The sequence below is a fragment of the Ranitomeya imitator genome, chromosome 1 (genome assembly GCF_032444005.1).
Source record: "Ranitomeya imitator isolate aRanImi1 chromosome 1, aRanImi1.pri, whole genome shotgun sequence".
NCBI classification, from domain to species: domain Eukaryota; kingdom Metazoa; phylum Chordata; class Amphibia; order Anura; family Dendrobatidae; genus Ranitomeya; species Ranitomeya imitator.
The window spans coordinates 786,276,721-786,293,787 of NC_091282.1; the positions used below are offsets into that span (position 1 = coordinate 786,276,721).

Below are 17,067 nucleotides of genomic sequence, written 5' to 3' on the forward strand. Positions count from 1 at the left end.
GCCAGAAAAAATGGCAAAGAAAACAGACTTGGGTTGGCCGGTACGTAACGCCACCTGCAGCATCTTCCTTCCCATGCTTGCTTCAGACAAGGCATGGGTATGAACCCTGTAGAACCTTGTGAAGGTGTGCAAAGATAACCAGGTCACGGTCTTACAAATCTTTAAAGCCGAAGCATAGTGATGAACTTCCCAGGAAGCCCCCACCGCCTGAGTGGAGTGAGCCTTCACCACTGGAGGAGGCTGTATGTCCTGCACTTGGTATGCCTCCAATAGTGCCAAACGAATCCAACGGGCAATAGTGGATTTAGAAGGAGAGAGCCCTTTACAACTACCTTCGGAGATGACAAATAGGGCCATCAGAGTCGCGAAAGAAAGCAGTCCTAGAAAGGTAGACTCAGATGGCTCTGACCACATCCTAATTGTGGAGGGACTTCTCCAGAAGATGGACCGGAGAGGGGCATAGAGAAGGAAGGACGATGTCTTCATTAATGTGAATTAAGAGACCACCTTAGGAAGATAAGAAGGAACGGGTTTTAGAACTAACTTGTCCTGAGGTAGAATCAGGGACGGAGAACGGCAGGATAGTGCCGCTAGCTCAAACTCTAGTGATGGACGTAATGGCAACTAAGAAGGCAACTTTCCATGACAGGAGAGAAAAAGAAATGTCTAGAATGGGCTCAAAAGGAGCGTGCTGGAGTGCGCCAAGGACAAGATCCCATGGAACAATCGGAGGACGATAAGGAGGTGCCAGGTGGGTGACTCCTTGAAGAAAAGTCTTTACCTGAGAACGAGAAGCCAGATTTAGTTGGAAAAGAACTGAGAGCGGAAACCTGACCCTTTAGGGTACTGAGAGATAGACCAGAATCAAGACCCGCTTGTAGAAACCCCAGGATGGAAGGAAGGGAAAAAGACATAGGGACCAAATTGTTGTCCTCACTCCACCGAAAGAATGCCTTCCAGTATCTGTGGTAGATATGCGAGGATGCTGGTTTTCTTGCCCTAATCAAGGTCTGAATGACCTGATGGGAAAAACCGGCCTCCCTCAGGACTGCAGCCTCAATGCCCATGCTGTTAAACTCAGACTGTGAACTCTGGTGGAAGAGGGGGCCTTGTGACAGAAGATCTGGATGCTCTGGAAGCCTCCATGGAGCGTCCATGAACATGTTCAACCAGCTCCGCATACCATGCCCTTCTTGGCCTGTCTGAAGCTACCAGGATTACAGGGATCCCTTCTGCCTTTATCTTTTTCACGACTCTCGAAATCAAGGGGAGAGGCGGAAAAAATATACTTACCGATAACTGTATTTCTCTGAGCCTATGACGGCACCACGGAGAGAGAGGACCCGCCCCGAGGGACAGGAAACCTACAGATAAAAAGGCAGTACCTATCTCCTGCATCAGTTGTTTAACAGAGCACTAAAGGAAGTTCAGATCAACAACATGAATAACTAAAAAATATTTATCATTACTTATGAAACTTCAAGGAAACACCGCAAATTTTTTTTTTTTTTTTTTTTTAACATAACGTTATGTAAACTAAGTGTTTAAACCCACACGTGAAGGGAGGGAATGTACAGGTGCTATTATGGGCTCAGAGAAATACCGTTATCGGTAAGTAACTATATTTGTCTCTTTCCCCCATGACGGCACCATGGAGAGAATTGCAGAGATATGCAGATTGGGGGGGGGGGGGGGGGGGGAACCACTGCTTCCAGAACCCTTTTCGCCAAGGGAAGGTCTGAAGAGGAGGCTGGGTCCAGCCGATAGTAGTTAAAGAAAGTAGAGGGGGGAAGACCAAGTAGCAGCTCGACATATCTGTTCTATCGAGGCGCCGGCTCTTTCCGCCCAGAAAGTTGCCACTGCTCTTGTTGAATACCTCCACCTGACTTCTAATCAAAGACCTAAAAGGTCTGAAAGCAAACTTCGGGGACGCCTCGCAAATTGTCTGCTCTATACAAGAATCACAGAGTCTCTTTCCCCATGTAGCGGGTAGTTCCTCTGCACAGAGCGCACAAATCCTATGTTTAGACTTAGGCTACGTTCACACTAGCGTTGTGCGCCGCTGCGTCGGCGACGCACAACGCACCGAAAAACGCGTGCAAACGCACGCAAAAACGCTGCGTTTTTCGACGCGTGCGTCGTTTTTTGACGAAAATCGGACGCAAGAAAAATGCAACTTGTTGCGTTTTCTTGGTCCGACGCTAGCGTCAAAAAAGACGCACGTGTCGGAAAACGCAACAAGCAAAAACGCATGCGTCCCCCATGTTAAACATAGGGGCGCATGACGCGTGCGTCGCCCGACGCTAGCGCGACGCACACTAGCCGAACGCTAGTGTGAACGTAGCCTTAGTGGTACACTTATTCCCCTATTAGAGAAGAGGAAAACAGGACCCTAATTACAGAGTGGACTTTCACTGAGTTCACTTACCATCCCAGCAGAAAGAAGGATACCGGATTCGGGGGAGAAACCATTTCCAAAGATGGGTTTTCTTTACCGCTGACAACCACGCTGGAGCCCTTACTGTGTTGATAGCCCGAGTGGTTGCTGCCGCTGCGTCGATGGGAAGAATCCTTCTCCGTCCACTTCTGCTGCCGCTGCTTCTGCCCATGATGGAGAGACTGACCCTGCGAGGCCTGCTCCTCTGGAAGCTCCTGGTCGCTCATGCCGGTAGGGACGCCAAGCTCCATGTGAAGCCCTGTTCCAGGCGTTCCCGCTGTTTAAATCCCTGTTCCAGGACCTCCCAGAGCCTCCGTTTCATGAGGGAGCGCTGTGTGCCCGGCCACAGCGTTCCCAGTAATGCACTGCGGCGCCCGTTTGCATTATAAGGCCGCGCCTCTCACACGTGCGCACTGCTGCTCCGGAGTCCCGGACGCCGCGCGCAATGAAGCAGACCGAGACACCAGGAGGGGTGGTCTTCCTCCATTTCTTCTGCCACCTCTCCCCGCACACCCTCAAGGTTCGCTGACCCCGGAGGTGACGCTTCAGGCAACCCCCAACTGCCTGGATCGTACTCTGCTGTCCATGTCGACTGTAGGTTCCCCAGGGACAGGAAACTAACTGATGCAGGAGAGAGGTACTGCCTTTTTATCTGTAGGTTTCCTGTCCCTAGGGGTGTGTCCCCTCTCTCCGTGATGCAGTCATGGGGGAAAGAGAAGGGATAAGGCAGCTGGAATTGGGACCACGGGGTCACTAGCACATCGCAATCGATGGCTAGTGGATCCCAGGACCTGGCCACAAACCGAGGAACCTTGTGGTTTATCCGAGACGCCATCATGTTGACGTCCAGCCTGCCTCACCTCTGGCATATCTGGTTGAAGACAGCGGGGTTGAGAGACCATTTGCTCGATGCGAGACCCTGACGACTGAGAAAATCAGCTGCCCAATTTTCCACCCCCCGGAATGTGAACGGCTGACATGGCGGAAACGTGATGCTCCGCCCATTGCAGAATCCTTGTTACCTCTGCCATTACCCATTTACTGCGAGTGCCGCCTTGATAGTTTATGTAAGCCATGGCAGTGGCGTTGTCTGACTGTATGCACACCGGCTGGCCTTCGAGGAGGGATTGCCAGCGGCAAAGGGCAAGAAAAATTGCCCTGTGCTACTGAAGATTGATGGAGAGAGCGGCTTCTTGGACGTTCCAGCGACACTGCGCTGAGTGATCAAGAAAGACCGCTTCCCCAACCGAGGAGACTCGCGTCGGTGGTGTTGACCTGCCACTGGAGATGGAGGAAGGACCTCCTACACAGGACTGAGGCGGATAGCATCCACCAGGTCAGGGATTGCCTCACCTTGAGGGGCAGAAGCACGGGCCAGTCCAGAGAGACGAGAAGAGAGGATGGGTATGGAACTGGGCAAAAGGCACAGCTTTCCCAGAACTCTCATACAGGACCGCAGGGGAACAGGAGCTTTAGAGTGCGGATCCCCTGGCAGAGGGGTGAAAACTTCTCCTTTGGAAGGAAGACACGGGTTTTGGCCGTGTCGAACCTCATACCCAGAAACACCAGGTGCTTAGCTGGGGTCAGGGAGGACTTCTCTCTGTTGACAATCCAGCCGAGATGGACCAGAGTTTCCAGAGTGATCTGAAGACTCTGGTCGCAGTCTCGGTGGGACAGCCCCTTGATGAGAAGATTATCCAAGTAAGGAATTATGAGAATCCCCTTAGAGCGAAGGATTGCCATGACCACTGCCATGACCTTCGTGAATACTCTGGTGGCAGAGGCCAGACTGAAGGGAAGAGCCGTGAACTGATGGTGGTCCTCCTGTATCGCAAATCGTAGGAATCTCTGATGCTGAACACAAAGAGTAATGTGAAGATAAGCATCCTGAATGTCTACAGAGCAAAGAAATTCTCCTGGTTTCATGGAGGCAATTACCGAACGTAGGGACTCCCATTCTGAAATGACGGATTCGAACGTGACTGATTACTCGCTTGAGATCCAAAATTGGACGGAGCGATCAATTTTTTCGGAGCCCCGAAGAAAGATGGGAGTAGAGCCCTGAAAACCATTTGTTCTGGGGAATGGGTACGATTACTCCTGTGCATGGTAGGGAAGAGACGCCCCGAGACGGGAGTCATGGCGGGTGAGACAGAAAGTAACGTCTTACTGAAGGGGGGGAGGGGAAGGGGGGGGAGACGATTTTGTAACAGGACGTAACTACAGTGCCCTGCGAAAGTATTCGGCTCCCTGGAACTTTTCAGCCTTTTCCCAAACATAAAGCAAAATCTACAATGGAATGGTTCACAAATAAACGTATCCAGGTGTTAGAATGGCCAAGTCAAAGTCCAGACCTCAATCCAATCGAGAATCTGCGGAAAGAGCTGAAAACTGCTGTTCACAAACGATCTTTATCAAACCTCACTGAGCTCGAGATGTTTGCCAAGGAAGAATGGGCAAGAATTTTAGTCTCTCGATATACAAAAGTGATAGACATACCCCAGGCGACTTGCAGCTGTAATCGCAGCAAAAGGTGGAGCAACAAAGTATTAAGTTAAAGGGGCCGAATAATATTGCACGCCCCACTTTTCAGTTTTTGAATTTCCACAAAAATTTTAAATAACCAATACATTTCGTTCAACTTCACAATTGTGTTCCACTTGTTGATTCTTCACCAAAAATTTACATTTGGCATCTTTGTGTTAGAAGCATGATATGTGGGAAAAGGTTGAAAAGTTCCAGGGAGACGAATACTTTCGCAAGGCACTGTATCTCTCTGACCTAGGCATCGTCGACCACCGACACCGATGCATCCCGGAAGAGAAGAAGCCAGCCTCCCACCCTGGAGTGATTCCCGGGTGGGGGTGACCCGTAACCCTGAGGAAAATCTGTTGGCGCAGGACCCTGAAGACTTAGAGGAGCGACCCCTTAGACACTGGTGAGGGGCAGGTTTGAAAGACTGCTTCTTCCTTTTCCCTTGGGTGGAAGAGCGGTCTTGCTGGGCGTAAGCTCCTGAAGCAGAAAAGGTCCAAAAGGAACGAAATTGAAGTGACCTCTTATTATTATTATTATTATAATAAAGACATTTAGGCTTAGACTGGAGAAGCAAGGTGCTTTTTCCGCCGGTAGTGTCGGAAATTATTTGATCCAGTTTGGACCCAAAAAGTCTAGAGCCTTGGAAGGTAAGGCCAGTAAGGGACTTTTTTGACGGTGGATCTGCATTCCACGCTTTCAACCTGAGAATGCAGCAAATAGCAACGATATTGCTGGTAGCCCCAGTGGAACAACCGACCGCATCCAAAGAAGCGGTCAAAAGATATTTGCTGGCATGGGCAATCTGATCTGCCAAATCTGCCAGCTCATCCGGAGGAGCTACTACTAGGATACCCTGGCGAAGCATTCTTGCTCAGGCAGACATCGACTTTGCCACCCAGGTGGAGGCAAAAATGGGACAGGGGGAGGCGCCAGCCGCTACAAAAGCTGACTTAGCCAAGGATTCTATCTATCCGTAGAATCCTTAAGGGATGCACAATCCAGTAGAGACAGGATCATCTTAGAAGACAGGTGAGAAACCAGCGGATCCACATTAGGGCATTCTGCCCATCTATCAAAGAGGTCTGGGCTAAAGGGATACAGAATATCGAGCTGCTTCCTTCCTGGGAAGCACTTATCAGGGTGTTCCCAGTGTTTGGACATAATAGCTTCAAACTCTCTGTGATTAGAGAAATTCTGGGAGGGACGTTTTACCCGTTTGAAGGAGACGAGTTGTTCCTGAGCAGGTGCCTCGTCCTCTTTTAGGTTCAGCATTTGGGTAATTGCCAGGTTAAGGCTATTGACCATATCTTGAGGTCTGGTCCGTATCAGAATCAGACTGGGAATCCACATCTGACCCAAATGCCACCTCAGAGGAGGGGGCATAGAGTGGAGGAATGCATCCAGGATGTAGAGGGACCCAGAGAACTGGAGGAAGAAATTGAAAGAGGCCGCTTCCTTTGTCTTGTGCCCGATTGGTCCCTTTGAAGGTCGCGGTCTGGTGCGTGCATTGGACAAATGTGGGAGTCGTTCCAGGACCTGGACCAGGGACTGTGAAACGGCAACAGCCCACTCTGAAGGAAAGGGTGTGCCCTCATCACAGGTGTTAGAGGGCTCCTGTGGGGCAGACATGGTGGAGGGGCTGCAGGACAGGCCTACCAGATGCCAGCGACGACCAGAAATGTGGGAGCTGTGTCTCCCTTTGCGGCGCGTCCACTCATGTGCAGAGCGCCAGCAGCTCATGCAGCGGTATGCAGAGTTTCCTCGGCTTGTCCCACAGCACTGCTAATGGCTGGCTGGCAAAAAAGAAAGCAAGTGTCCTATTAGCTGACATGCCGGGGGCGTGAATAGCCAGGACAATCAGCTGGCCAACAATAACGAAGGTCCCCCTCCGATTGGATGACACGCGAGGGGCGTGAACAGCCAGGAAGGAGAAGCTCCGTGACAGGTGCAGAAAAATGGCCGATGCATGCTCAGATTGAGATCTTGGCAATAAGATCGGCGCATGCTCAGATTGAGATCTCGGCAATGAGATCTCATCCCGAAATCTGCTGCACCAGCCCGAGAAGGGAGTGTGATCATCGCACTGCAGCATAGGACCGCCGCAGATTCGCCTGATTCCTGCTGCCGCCACACTACTTTTAAGTATATCCCGACTGTAAGGCACACACCTATTTTCCCCGAGAAATTCTTGGGGAAAAAAGTGTGTCTTACAGTCCGAAAAATACGGTATATACTGCGTTTCCTTTTTTGCCTAGTGTCGGCCTCCTAGCGACCTGTGTCTCCCAATGAAGCGATAAAGAAAAAAAAATAATCAGCTAAACCAGGAGAATCTTAGTGCTGGGTCGTTTTTAAGCACACAATGAACGATGAAAAATAAAACATAAAAAACGTTGTGGTGGAAATGTGTCTTTCCACTTTTCTAATTTTATATAGACAACAGGACCTTCCTGAGGTCATAATTGTTGTGTGCCTAAAAGCAGGGACAGGGGGACCTAAGCCACCCCCATGACTACGGGATCTACCTGTGAGAAACTTCAATCTACATTATTTGCGGAGTGGCATCGCTTTTGATATTTTGTGAGAATTGCACCAACCTTTTTGCTCCTCATATAGGACAGCCGGCCCTCGTGGGCGTCGGGGTAGGTGCAGTACAGGTAGGTGGTGATGCCGTGTTTCAGGAAGGAGTCGCCCAACATCTCCAGACGCTCCAGGTTAAAGCCGTCGCTGGCGTTGGACAAGGTCAGGGCCTGCAGGATGAGACCAGGGTTCGGCCCCAGAGTCTTGGATGAGTGCCCTTTGGAAGTCCCGTGTTCGAACTTTGCAGCTTCTGCGCTAGACGAGGGGCCGGGGCTCCCACCTGAGGTAGGTTTGGTATGGTCGCTCACAGTACATTCGCTATTGGCCACGAGTTGCTTCTCGCTAAGTAAAGTCTCAAGGGTTAATGAGGTAGAGGATTGAACAGGTAGTTGCTTGCAGCAAGTCAATCGCTTCGTTGGGCAAACGTCACCATTAGTGAGACCGTTACAGGAGACGCCATTGACGGCCCCCGAATCGGTCGGCTCCTGGTGGGTGCTGGGGGCACAGGGTGCTGGACACTTCGTAGGCATTTGGTCACAGTTTTCTGCAGGGGCCTCCAGTTTGGCACCGAGCTCAGGAGTCGCAGCCAAAGCGTCGGACGTTGAGGGGTTGAGGCTCGAGATGAATGTTTTGCTATCGATGGACCTTTTCCACCCAAAGTCTAAATTGGGATATCTGCAAAAGAAAACATTTGTTTATTTAGCGGCTGGACCTTGTCGTACCCTGACACAGCTGCAGCTTGTAATAATGCATCAGCGTAGAACAGCCTCTAAATTAGAAGCAGCAGAATTTAACTGCAGCATCAGAAATGGCGCCGAATAATTAACCACTTCATGACCTTGCAGCTTTTAGTTTCCATTTTCCCATCCCAATTTTCCAAGACTCATAATTTTTTTATTTTCCCATCCCCATAGCGGTTCGAGGGATTGTTTTTTGTGGGAGGAGTTTTAGTTTTGAACGTCACCATTGATTTTACCATACAGTGCACTGGAACAAAGGGAAAAGAAATCCAAGTGTGGTGAAATAGGGATTTTTGTGTACTCACCGTAAAATCCTATATCCTGACTGCCACATTCACTCACATTCACCGCCCTTGCATAAACTCTTTACAATCCATCCATATCGGCCCCTCTGTCCTTCCCTCTCCTATGTATAGCGCTCATGCTCTGTTCACATTGCTTAACAGCACAGATCCATTCAGTCCCACCATCCAACACAAGAGACACTATCACAAATCACTTAACCATCTACTCACTCTTTCTATCCTCCTTCTCCTAGTTGCTGGAGACATCTCTCCCAACCCCGGCCCCTCATGTTATAACCAGTCAAACCTCCCAACTGCTACACTCAGAAACCCCTCTAACCTTATTAATATTCCATGCATGCCTTCTGTATCTTTCAATTGTGCCCTTTGGAATTCTCGCTCTGTGTGTAATAAACTCTCCTTCATCCACGACTTCTTCCTTTCTAACTGTCTTAATCTCCTGGCCCTTACTGAACCCTGGATCCAGCAGTCAGACACCACCGCTGCTGCTGCTCTTTCATATGGTGGACTACACTTTTCTCATACCCCAAGATGAGACAACGGAGCAGGTGGAGGCGTTGGTCTGCACCTTTCACCCAAATGTACCTTCCAAATTATCCCCCAAGTACCTTCACTTGTCTTCCTTTCCTTTGAGGTCCATGCAGTCAGACTATGTCCCATTCTCCATGCGAGTGGCGGTGGTGTATCGTCCTCCCGGCCCCTCATCAGTTCCTGGATCACTTTGCCACCTGGCTTCCACACTTTCTCTGTGACACCCCCACCCTTATCATGGGTGATTTCAACATCCCCATTGCTTCACCCCTCCCCCCATCTGCTTCTCATCTTTTATCTCTAACCTCCTCTTTCGGCCTCTCGCAGCATACTAACTCTCCAACACATGAAGATGGAAACTCCCTTGTCTTGGTCTTCTCCCGGCTTTGCTCAGTGGATGATTTCACAAACTCCCCTCTCCCGCTCTCTGACCACAACCTTCTTTCATTCTCTATCAAGAACTGCCATCCCGCTCAGGTCACCCCCACTTTCCACACTTATAGAAACATACAGGCCATTAACACCCAGAAACTTATGAAGAACTTACAGTCATCATTGGCCCCAATCTCCTCCATCTCATGTCCTGATTCTGCTCTGAAGCATTACAATGAAACCCTGCAAAGTGCCCTGGATGAAGCTGCACCTCCTATACATAGAACAACTCGGCACAGACGGCGACAACCGTGGCACATGCTGCAAACACGTTTCCTGCAGCGGTGCTCCAGGTGCGCCGAACGTCTGTGGAGAAAATCTAATCTACCCGAAGATTTCATCCATTATAAATTCATGCTAAAAACATACAACTCTGCCCATCACCTCTCCAAACAAACCTATTTCAACACCCTCATCACCTCACTGTCAAATAAACCTAAACGTCTCTTTGACACTTTCCAGTCCCTACTCAACCCAAGAGTGCAGGCCCCAACCACGGATCTCCGCGCTGACGATCTGGCCAATTACTTCAAAGAAAAAATTGACCACATTCGACAGGAATTCCTCTCCCAATCTCTTCATACCATGCACTGTCCTCCCTCCCCCACTGCATCTATTTCACTCTCTGACTTTGAACCAGTTACAGAAGAAGAAGTAATCCGGCTCCTTGCATCTTCTCGCCCAACTACTTGCACCAGTGACCCCATTCCATCACATCACCTCCAGTCCCTTTCAACGGCTGTCACCTCTCACCTAACAAAAATATTCAACCTCTCTCTCATTTCCAGTATTTTTCCCTCCTCATTTAAGCATGCCATCATACATCCATTACTTAAAAAACCATCCCTCGACCAAAACTGTGCCGCTAACTATAGACCTGTCTCTAATCTTCCCTTCATCTCTAAACTCCTGGAACGCCTGGTCCACTCCCGTCTTACCCGCTATCTCTCAGATAACTCTCTTCTAGACCCTCTTCAATCTGGTTTCCGCTCTTTACACTCTACTGAAACTGCCCTCACTAAAGTCTCTAATGACCTACTAACAGCTAAATCTAATGGTCAGTACTCCATGCTAATTCTCTTGGATCTCTCCGCAGCATTCGATACTGTGGATCATCAGCTCCTCCTCAATATGCTCCGCTCCATCGGCCTCAAGGACACCGTTCTCTCCTGGTTCTCCTATCACTCTGACCGATCCTTCACTATATGTTTTGCTGGTTCCTCCTCCTCTCACCTTCCCCTTACTGTTGGGGTTCCTCAAGGATCAGTCCTAGGCCCCCTCCTCTTCTCTTTGTATACTGTCCCTATTGGACAAACAATCAGTAGATTTGGTTTCCAGTACCATCTCTATGCTGACGACACCCAATTATTCACCTCTTCTCCTGTTATCACGCCGACCTTTTTAGAAAACACCAGTGATTGTCTTACCGCTGTCTCTAACCTCATGTCCTCCCTCTATCTGAAACCGAACCTGTCAAAAACTGAACTCCTCGTGTTTTCTCCCTCTACTAACCTACCATTGCCTGACATTGCCATCTCCGTGTGCGGTTCCACCATTACTCCAAAGCAACATGCCCACTGCCTTGGGGTCATCCTTGATTCCGAGCTTTCATTCACCCCCCACATCCGATCACAGGCTCGCTCTTCTTATCTGCACCTCAAAAACATTTCTAGAATTCGCCCTTTTCTTACTCTCGACTCTGCAAAAACTCTTATTGTTTCACTCATTCATTCTCGTCTGGACTATTGTAACTCTCTACTAATCGGCCTCCCTCTCACCAAACTCTCCCCGCTCCAATCTGTCCTGAATGCTGCAGCCAGGATCATATTCCTCGCCAACCGTTACACCGATGCCTCTACCTTGTGCCAGTCATTACATTGGCTTCCCCCTTCCACTCCAGAATCCAGTACAAAACTACCACCCTCATCCACAAAGCACTCCATGGCTCAGCACCACCCTACATCTCCTTTCTGGTCTCAGTCTACCACCCTACCCGTGCCCTCCGCTCCGCTGATGACCTCAGGTTAGCATCCTCAATAATCAGAACCTCCCATTCCCGTCTCCAAGACTTTACACGTGCTGCGCGATTAATCCCCAATCCACACAGTTTTAAGTGTGCCCTAAAAACTCATTTGTTCAGATTGGCCTACCGCCTCAACACATTAACCTAATGATCCCTGTGTGGCCTATCATAAAAAAAAAAAAAGTTCCTCGTATCATGTTCTCATACACTTTATGCAGTTAATAGCCCTCTGTGTCTGTACTGTTACATACTTAGGCAGTTAACTGGTTCATGCAGCTTTACATGAACACCCGAGCCTTACACTATGGCTGGTCCGAATAACTAAAGCAATTGTTACCATCCACCTCTCGTGTCTCCCCTTTTCCTCATAGTTTGTAAGCTTGTGAGCAGGGCCCTCATTCCTCTGGTATCTATTTTGAACTGTGGTTTCTGTTATGCTGTAATGTTTGTCTGTACAAGTCCCCTCTATAATTTGTAAAGCGCTGCGGAATATGTTGGCACTATATAAATAAAATTAATATTATTATTATTATAAAATCCTTTTCTCCAAGCCAATCATTGGGGGACACTGACCATGGGTGTTATGCTGCTGCCACTAGGAGGACACCAAGTTGAAACAAAAAAGTTCCTCCTCTGCAGTATACACCCTCCTGCTGGCTCCCAGAGAACCAGTTCGGTGCAAAAGCAGTAGGAGATCACAAACTTCATATCAGATTAAAAACCAAGCGCAAGCCAAAAAAATGAACACGGTGGGTGCTGTGTCCTTCAATGATTGGCTCGGAGAAAAGGATTTTACAGTGAGTACACAAAAATCCCTATTTCTCCTAAGCGTCATTGGGGGACACAGACCATGGGACGTCCCAAAGCAGTCCCTGGGTGTGGAATCACATTACAGATCTAACCCCATGTACCAACTGACTAAAGTTGCGCTACCGCCTCTTGCAGAATACATCTGCGATGGGCCGTTTGTGCAGAAGTCTGAGAGCATAGGCTGTATCAAGTTACAGCCTTGCAGACCTGTTGTGCTAACGCCTGATGCCGAAAGGCACAAAAAAAGAACGTCTACCGACCGAGTAGAGTATGCCGTAATCCCACTGGGTTAGGCTTGTCTCTGAAGCAGTAGGACATCTGAAAAGCCAAGTGAGACCATTTGGTATCGTAGCCCTGAAATGGCTAAACAGTGCCTGAGACCCTCAGGAAGCACAGATAGGGCATCCGACCTACTGAAGGGCGCCGTCTTCTAGATGCACCTTCAGAAAGCCATTACTATGTCCAGGGTGTGAAGGGTTCATTCCACCAGATGTACCAGAGCTGGACAAAGAGAGAAGGACAAAGTCCTTGTTAAGGTGGAAAGAGAAAAAAAAAACACCTTGGGAAAAAGCGGAGACGGTAGATGATTCAATGACAGCCTTGTCCTGGGGGAAAATTAGGAAAGGAACGGAACTCAACCGAACAGAGTGGTAGCTCTAAAGCTTGGTTGATAAGACAGCACAGCAAGAAGAACCAGACGACTTTAGAGACATCCTGACTCAGCTTGTCTCTGATGCTACGGGAGGAAAGAGCAATTCTTCTCCACAGCAAGGCTTAGACGCCCTTTTTTGGTGGTAAAAAAAAAAAATCATTTTTCGGACTCCATAGGTTTACGAGGGGCTCAAGATGTCCTACTCGAATCTGTTTGACGTTCGCTCATTACTTTGGCTGCATGGGGTCCTGGGATCAAAATCCCACCTTAGTTTATCGGACCTGCAGCATCATTGGGCAACAGCCCCGGGTAAGTGCTGCAGTGGGGGCTGCACGGACGCCATAGTGCACCCTCTGTTGTGGAAGAGGGAATGTCCGGCTGTAGGCCTGGCTCCAGGAGAGGATACGTGGAGGCGACACTCCATGTGGTCACCTGCTGCTGGTGTGGGGAGATCGGGACCGTGAAGGAACCGTCGCCCCTGAAGTGAGCTCAGACATGGCTTCCCACGTCGCAGGAGAGGTACGGGGAGGTATACTCTGCATGCTCGCCTGTTGATGATTCGGGGGAGATCGGAGCCTTGAAAGGATCCGTCGCCCCCTTCACTTTGTTAATTAAAAAATAAAAATTTACAGAAAAGTAAAAATAAAATAAAAACGTTGGGGTCTGAACCAGACCGAAGTGCCTCCTACAGACACTAAGCAAGAACTGGTTCTCTGGGAGCCAGCAGGAGGGTGTAAAATGCAGAGGAGGAGCTAACTTTTTTGTTTCAACTTAGTGTCAACCTCTTAGTGGCAGCAGAATACACCCAGGGGCTGTGTCCCCCAATGAGGCATAGGAGAAATTGCAATAAAAGCGCAATTCCACAATAGTTATGTTTTTTTTTTTATTTACCATGTTAACTGAATCGTAAAACTGACCTGGCAACAGGATTCCCCAGGTCAGTATGAGTCCACAGATACCAAACATGTACCGGTTTATTTTTTATTTAATTGAAGGAAAAAAAAAATCTGTAAGCAAAATAAAATTTGAGCTTATGTCACCATTTTCCAAGACCCATAGTGTTTCCACTATCTGAGGCTCGGTGAGGGCTTATTTTGTGCGCCCTGTGCTGGTGTTATTATTGATACCATTCTGTGACAGATACAATGTTTGGATCGCATCTTATTGCATTTTAATGCAATCATGCAGCAGCCAAAAAAACTTAATTGCAAAGTTTTGATTTTTTTTCCTTCTCTTTACGCCATTTACTGACCGGATTAATTTAATTTGGCTTTTGATCGGACATTTCTCAAAGCGGCAATACCAAATATGTGTATTTATTTTAAATGGGGCCAAAGAGGGTGGGGGGTGATTTTAACTTTTTTTTTCATATTTTTAAAAACTTTTCACACTTTTTACTTTATATAATAGTCCCCTTATGAGACTTGAAGCAATTGTCCGATCCCTTGTGCTATGCACAGCAGTGCTTCAGCTCTGCTAGGTGTAGCAGAAATCATCATCTCTGGCGTTCACAGGAGTTTCACAATGACAGGCACAGGGGTCTTCTGCAGACCCCTGGCTGTTATGACAACCCATCGGCACCCTGCAGTTATAAAACGGGCAGAATCTGTGACGCGCTGCCGGCTGACGAATGTCAGATCACACTGTTAGTGATTGACAGCTGCATTAAAGTGGTTCACAGCCACAGGCGCTAGCAATCCTCCATCTGCGGCTGTTAAAGGCACTTGATCTATATCCATCTATAGTGCGGGGAAAGCTGCGGATTCCGCACCGGAGCCGCATAAAAGGCAGGGACACGACCTTTGACGTAGGAACAGGATGCAGATGGTAGGTATAGTGCACCTGCCCTATAAATGCGCTGCATCAATACAGTGACACTTGCCTCTCATTATCAGACCACGGAGCTCCGAATGTCTCTCCTATCTACAGATTGGAGGGTCCACAGCACTCTAATGAGTGCCCCCCATTAACATTATTAGAAGGGCACAGTGCCATACTTTAGGTAGCGGCTATATAGAGATGAACAGATCTTACCGGAAGTCCTCGGGAAGGGTTTGGACTCCGACGCCCGCATCGATAGCCGTCTGGGCTCTCAGCTCCTCGGCGGTCAGCAGACAGTGCATGCGGTACAGGATGCTCGGCAGGCACACCGCCTTCCTCCACAACGACGCAGGGATGGGATGAATGGCACAAAGTTCTGGTACCAAGATCTAATGAACGCGAGAGAGGAGATGCGTTCAGAGGAAGCGAGGATCCGCTGCGCAGCGCTCCGCACACTAGGGGAACGCGATGGAAACGTACCTGCTTGTTCTGTAAACTTTCCCACTTGGCTTTACGTTTTTCTGCGCTGCTTAAAGGAAGAGCCTTCCCCTTCTGGTTCAAGTGCCGCGGAGTCAGCAGGTTCAGGCTAACGGGGGAGAAGACGGATCATTGTGTACAGTGTAATGAAGGGTTAATTCAATACGTCGCTTGCTGTCACTGAATGGAAACATCTGGAGCTTTAAAATTTCTTCCTAACGTTTTCCTCTTTCACTGTTAAAGCAAAAGGCATTTTCCCTTCCATTACTAGGATCTGCCATCACTTTACGATTGTCGAGGTCCAAACTTTGGGACCCCACCAATACTGAAGTTTCATTACAGTCCTTCATGCACTTTATTATTTAGAGACGAATTCAAATAGATGTCATCCGGCTGCTGTTTCTTCCATTTGTCAGAATCACAAATGGGAAATGTGCCAAGAAAAAGGTAAATCTAGACTGAAACATCAGCTATATGAGTATTAAAGCCAGTGGATTATAGAGGTCCCAGTAATCAGACAAAATGATGGACGCTACGAGCCCATTCATGGCTCCGCTAGATCGTATGACCCCATGTGCCTCCCCCGGACCTTGTACGTACCGCGACGAGGTGTGGTCCACATCCAGGAGCGGCTGGTTGAGGTTCGTCAGGTCGAGGTTATACTTCGTTTTATAATATTCGGCAAATGTTTCGTATTCGGGGGAAGGAAATTTACTGAGCGGAGTCAGGTCAGTGTATACGTCAGCCACGTAAAACCGATGAGGCTGGTCGAAATTGCGATATCTGCAGGAAAAAAATTAATTTAAAAAAATATATAAAAAAAAAAAAAAAAAAAAAAAAAAAAAAAATCGGGGTTAAACAAAGTTAAGAGATGCAAAATCTGGTCATGAGGGAGAAACGAGGCCACGGAGCAGTAAGATCCTCTACAGCAGCGCTCTCCAACCTGCGGCTGTCAGGGCATGTTGGGAGTGGCAGTTAGGCTGCTGTATGAGGGCGGGAGATCAATGACGTAGGATATTGTCCTCTTATTATATTCAAGGAGGGTCTCACATGCGGTCACCTACCTAATACATGCACCACTGGTGGGTGAATGCACAGGCCCATCGCAATGGATATATTAAAGGAGTTGTCCAGGACGTCCATTCTCAGGATAGGTAATCAATATCAAACCAGTCGGTGTATGACACCTCACACTCACCGTTGAACATATATTCCCAGATCCCTACAGTGGCTTGACTTTTACTTATTTTGTTATATTACAAATTATATAAATATTTTTGTAATCCAATGAGTGTGATGCATCAGCACTAAATGTAGGTGGTGAAGTGAGAAAAATCTAGAGATAAAATAAATGTATGGGATCAAATAACTAAACATTAACATGTGCATAGTAACATAGTAACATAGTAACATAGTTAGTAAGGCCGAAAAAAGACATTTGTCCATCCAGTTCAGCCTATATTCCATCATAATAAATACCCAGATCTACGTCCTTCTACAGAACCTAATAATTGTATGATACAATATTGTTCTGCTCCAGGAAGACATCCAGGCCTCTCTTGAACCCCTCGACTGAGTTCGCCATCACCACCTCCTCAGGCAAGCAATTCCAGATTCTCACTGCCCTAACAGTAAAGAATCCTCTTCTATGTTGGTGGAAAAACCTTCTCTCCTCCAGACGCAAAGAATGCCCCCTTGTGCCCGTCACCTTCCTTGGTATAAACAGA

The 17,067-nt window shown here is 48.2% G+C and overlaps 1 protein-coding gene across 1 annotated transcript in view; it reads right to left on the reverse strand.

Moving 5' to 3' along the window:
* DICER1 (dicer 1, ribonuclease III) overlaps positions 1–17,067 on the reverse strand; it is a 68,795-nt gene that overhangs the window by 32,295 nt on the left and 19,433 nt on the right. The window contains exons 20-23 of the mRNA XM_069737488.1: positions 15,941–16,123; positions 15,344–15,449; positions 15,077–15,252; positions 7,567–8,224 (exon numbers count right to left, since the gene is read on the reverse strand). Of these exons, the coding sequence (XP_069593589.1) occupies positions 7,567–8,224; positions 15,077–15,252; positions 15,344–15,449; positions 15,941–16,123 (1,123 nt within the window). The remainder of the gene's footprint in view (positions 1–7,566; positions 8,225–15,076; positions 15,253–15,343; positions 15,450–15,940; positions 16,124–17,067) is intronic.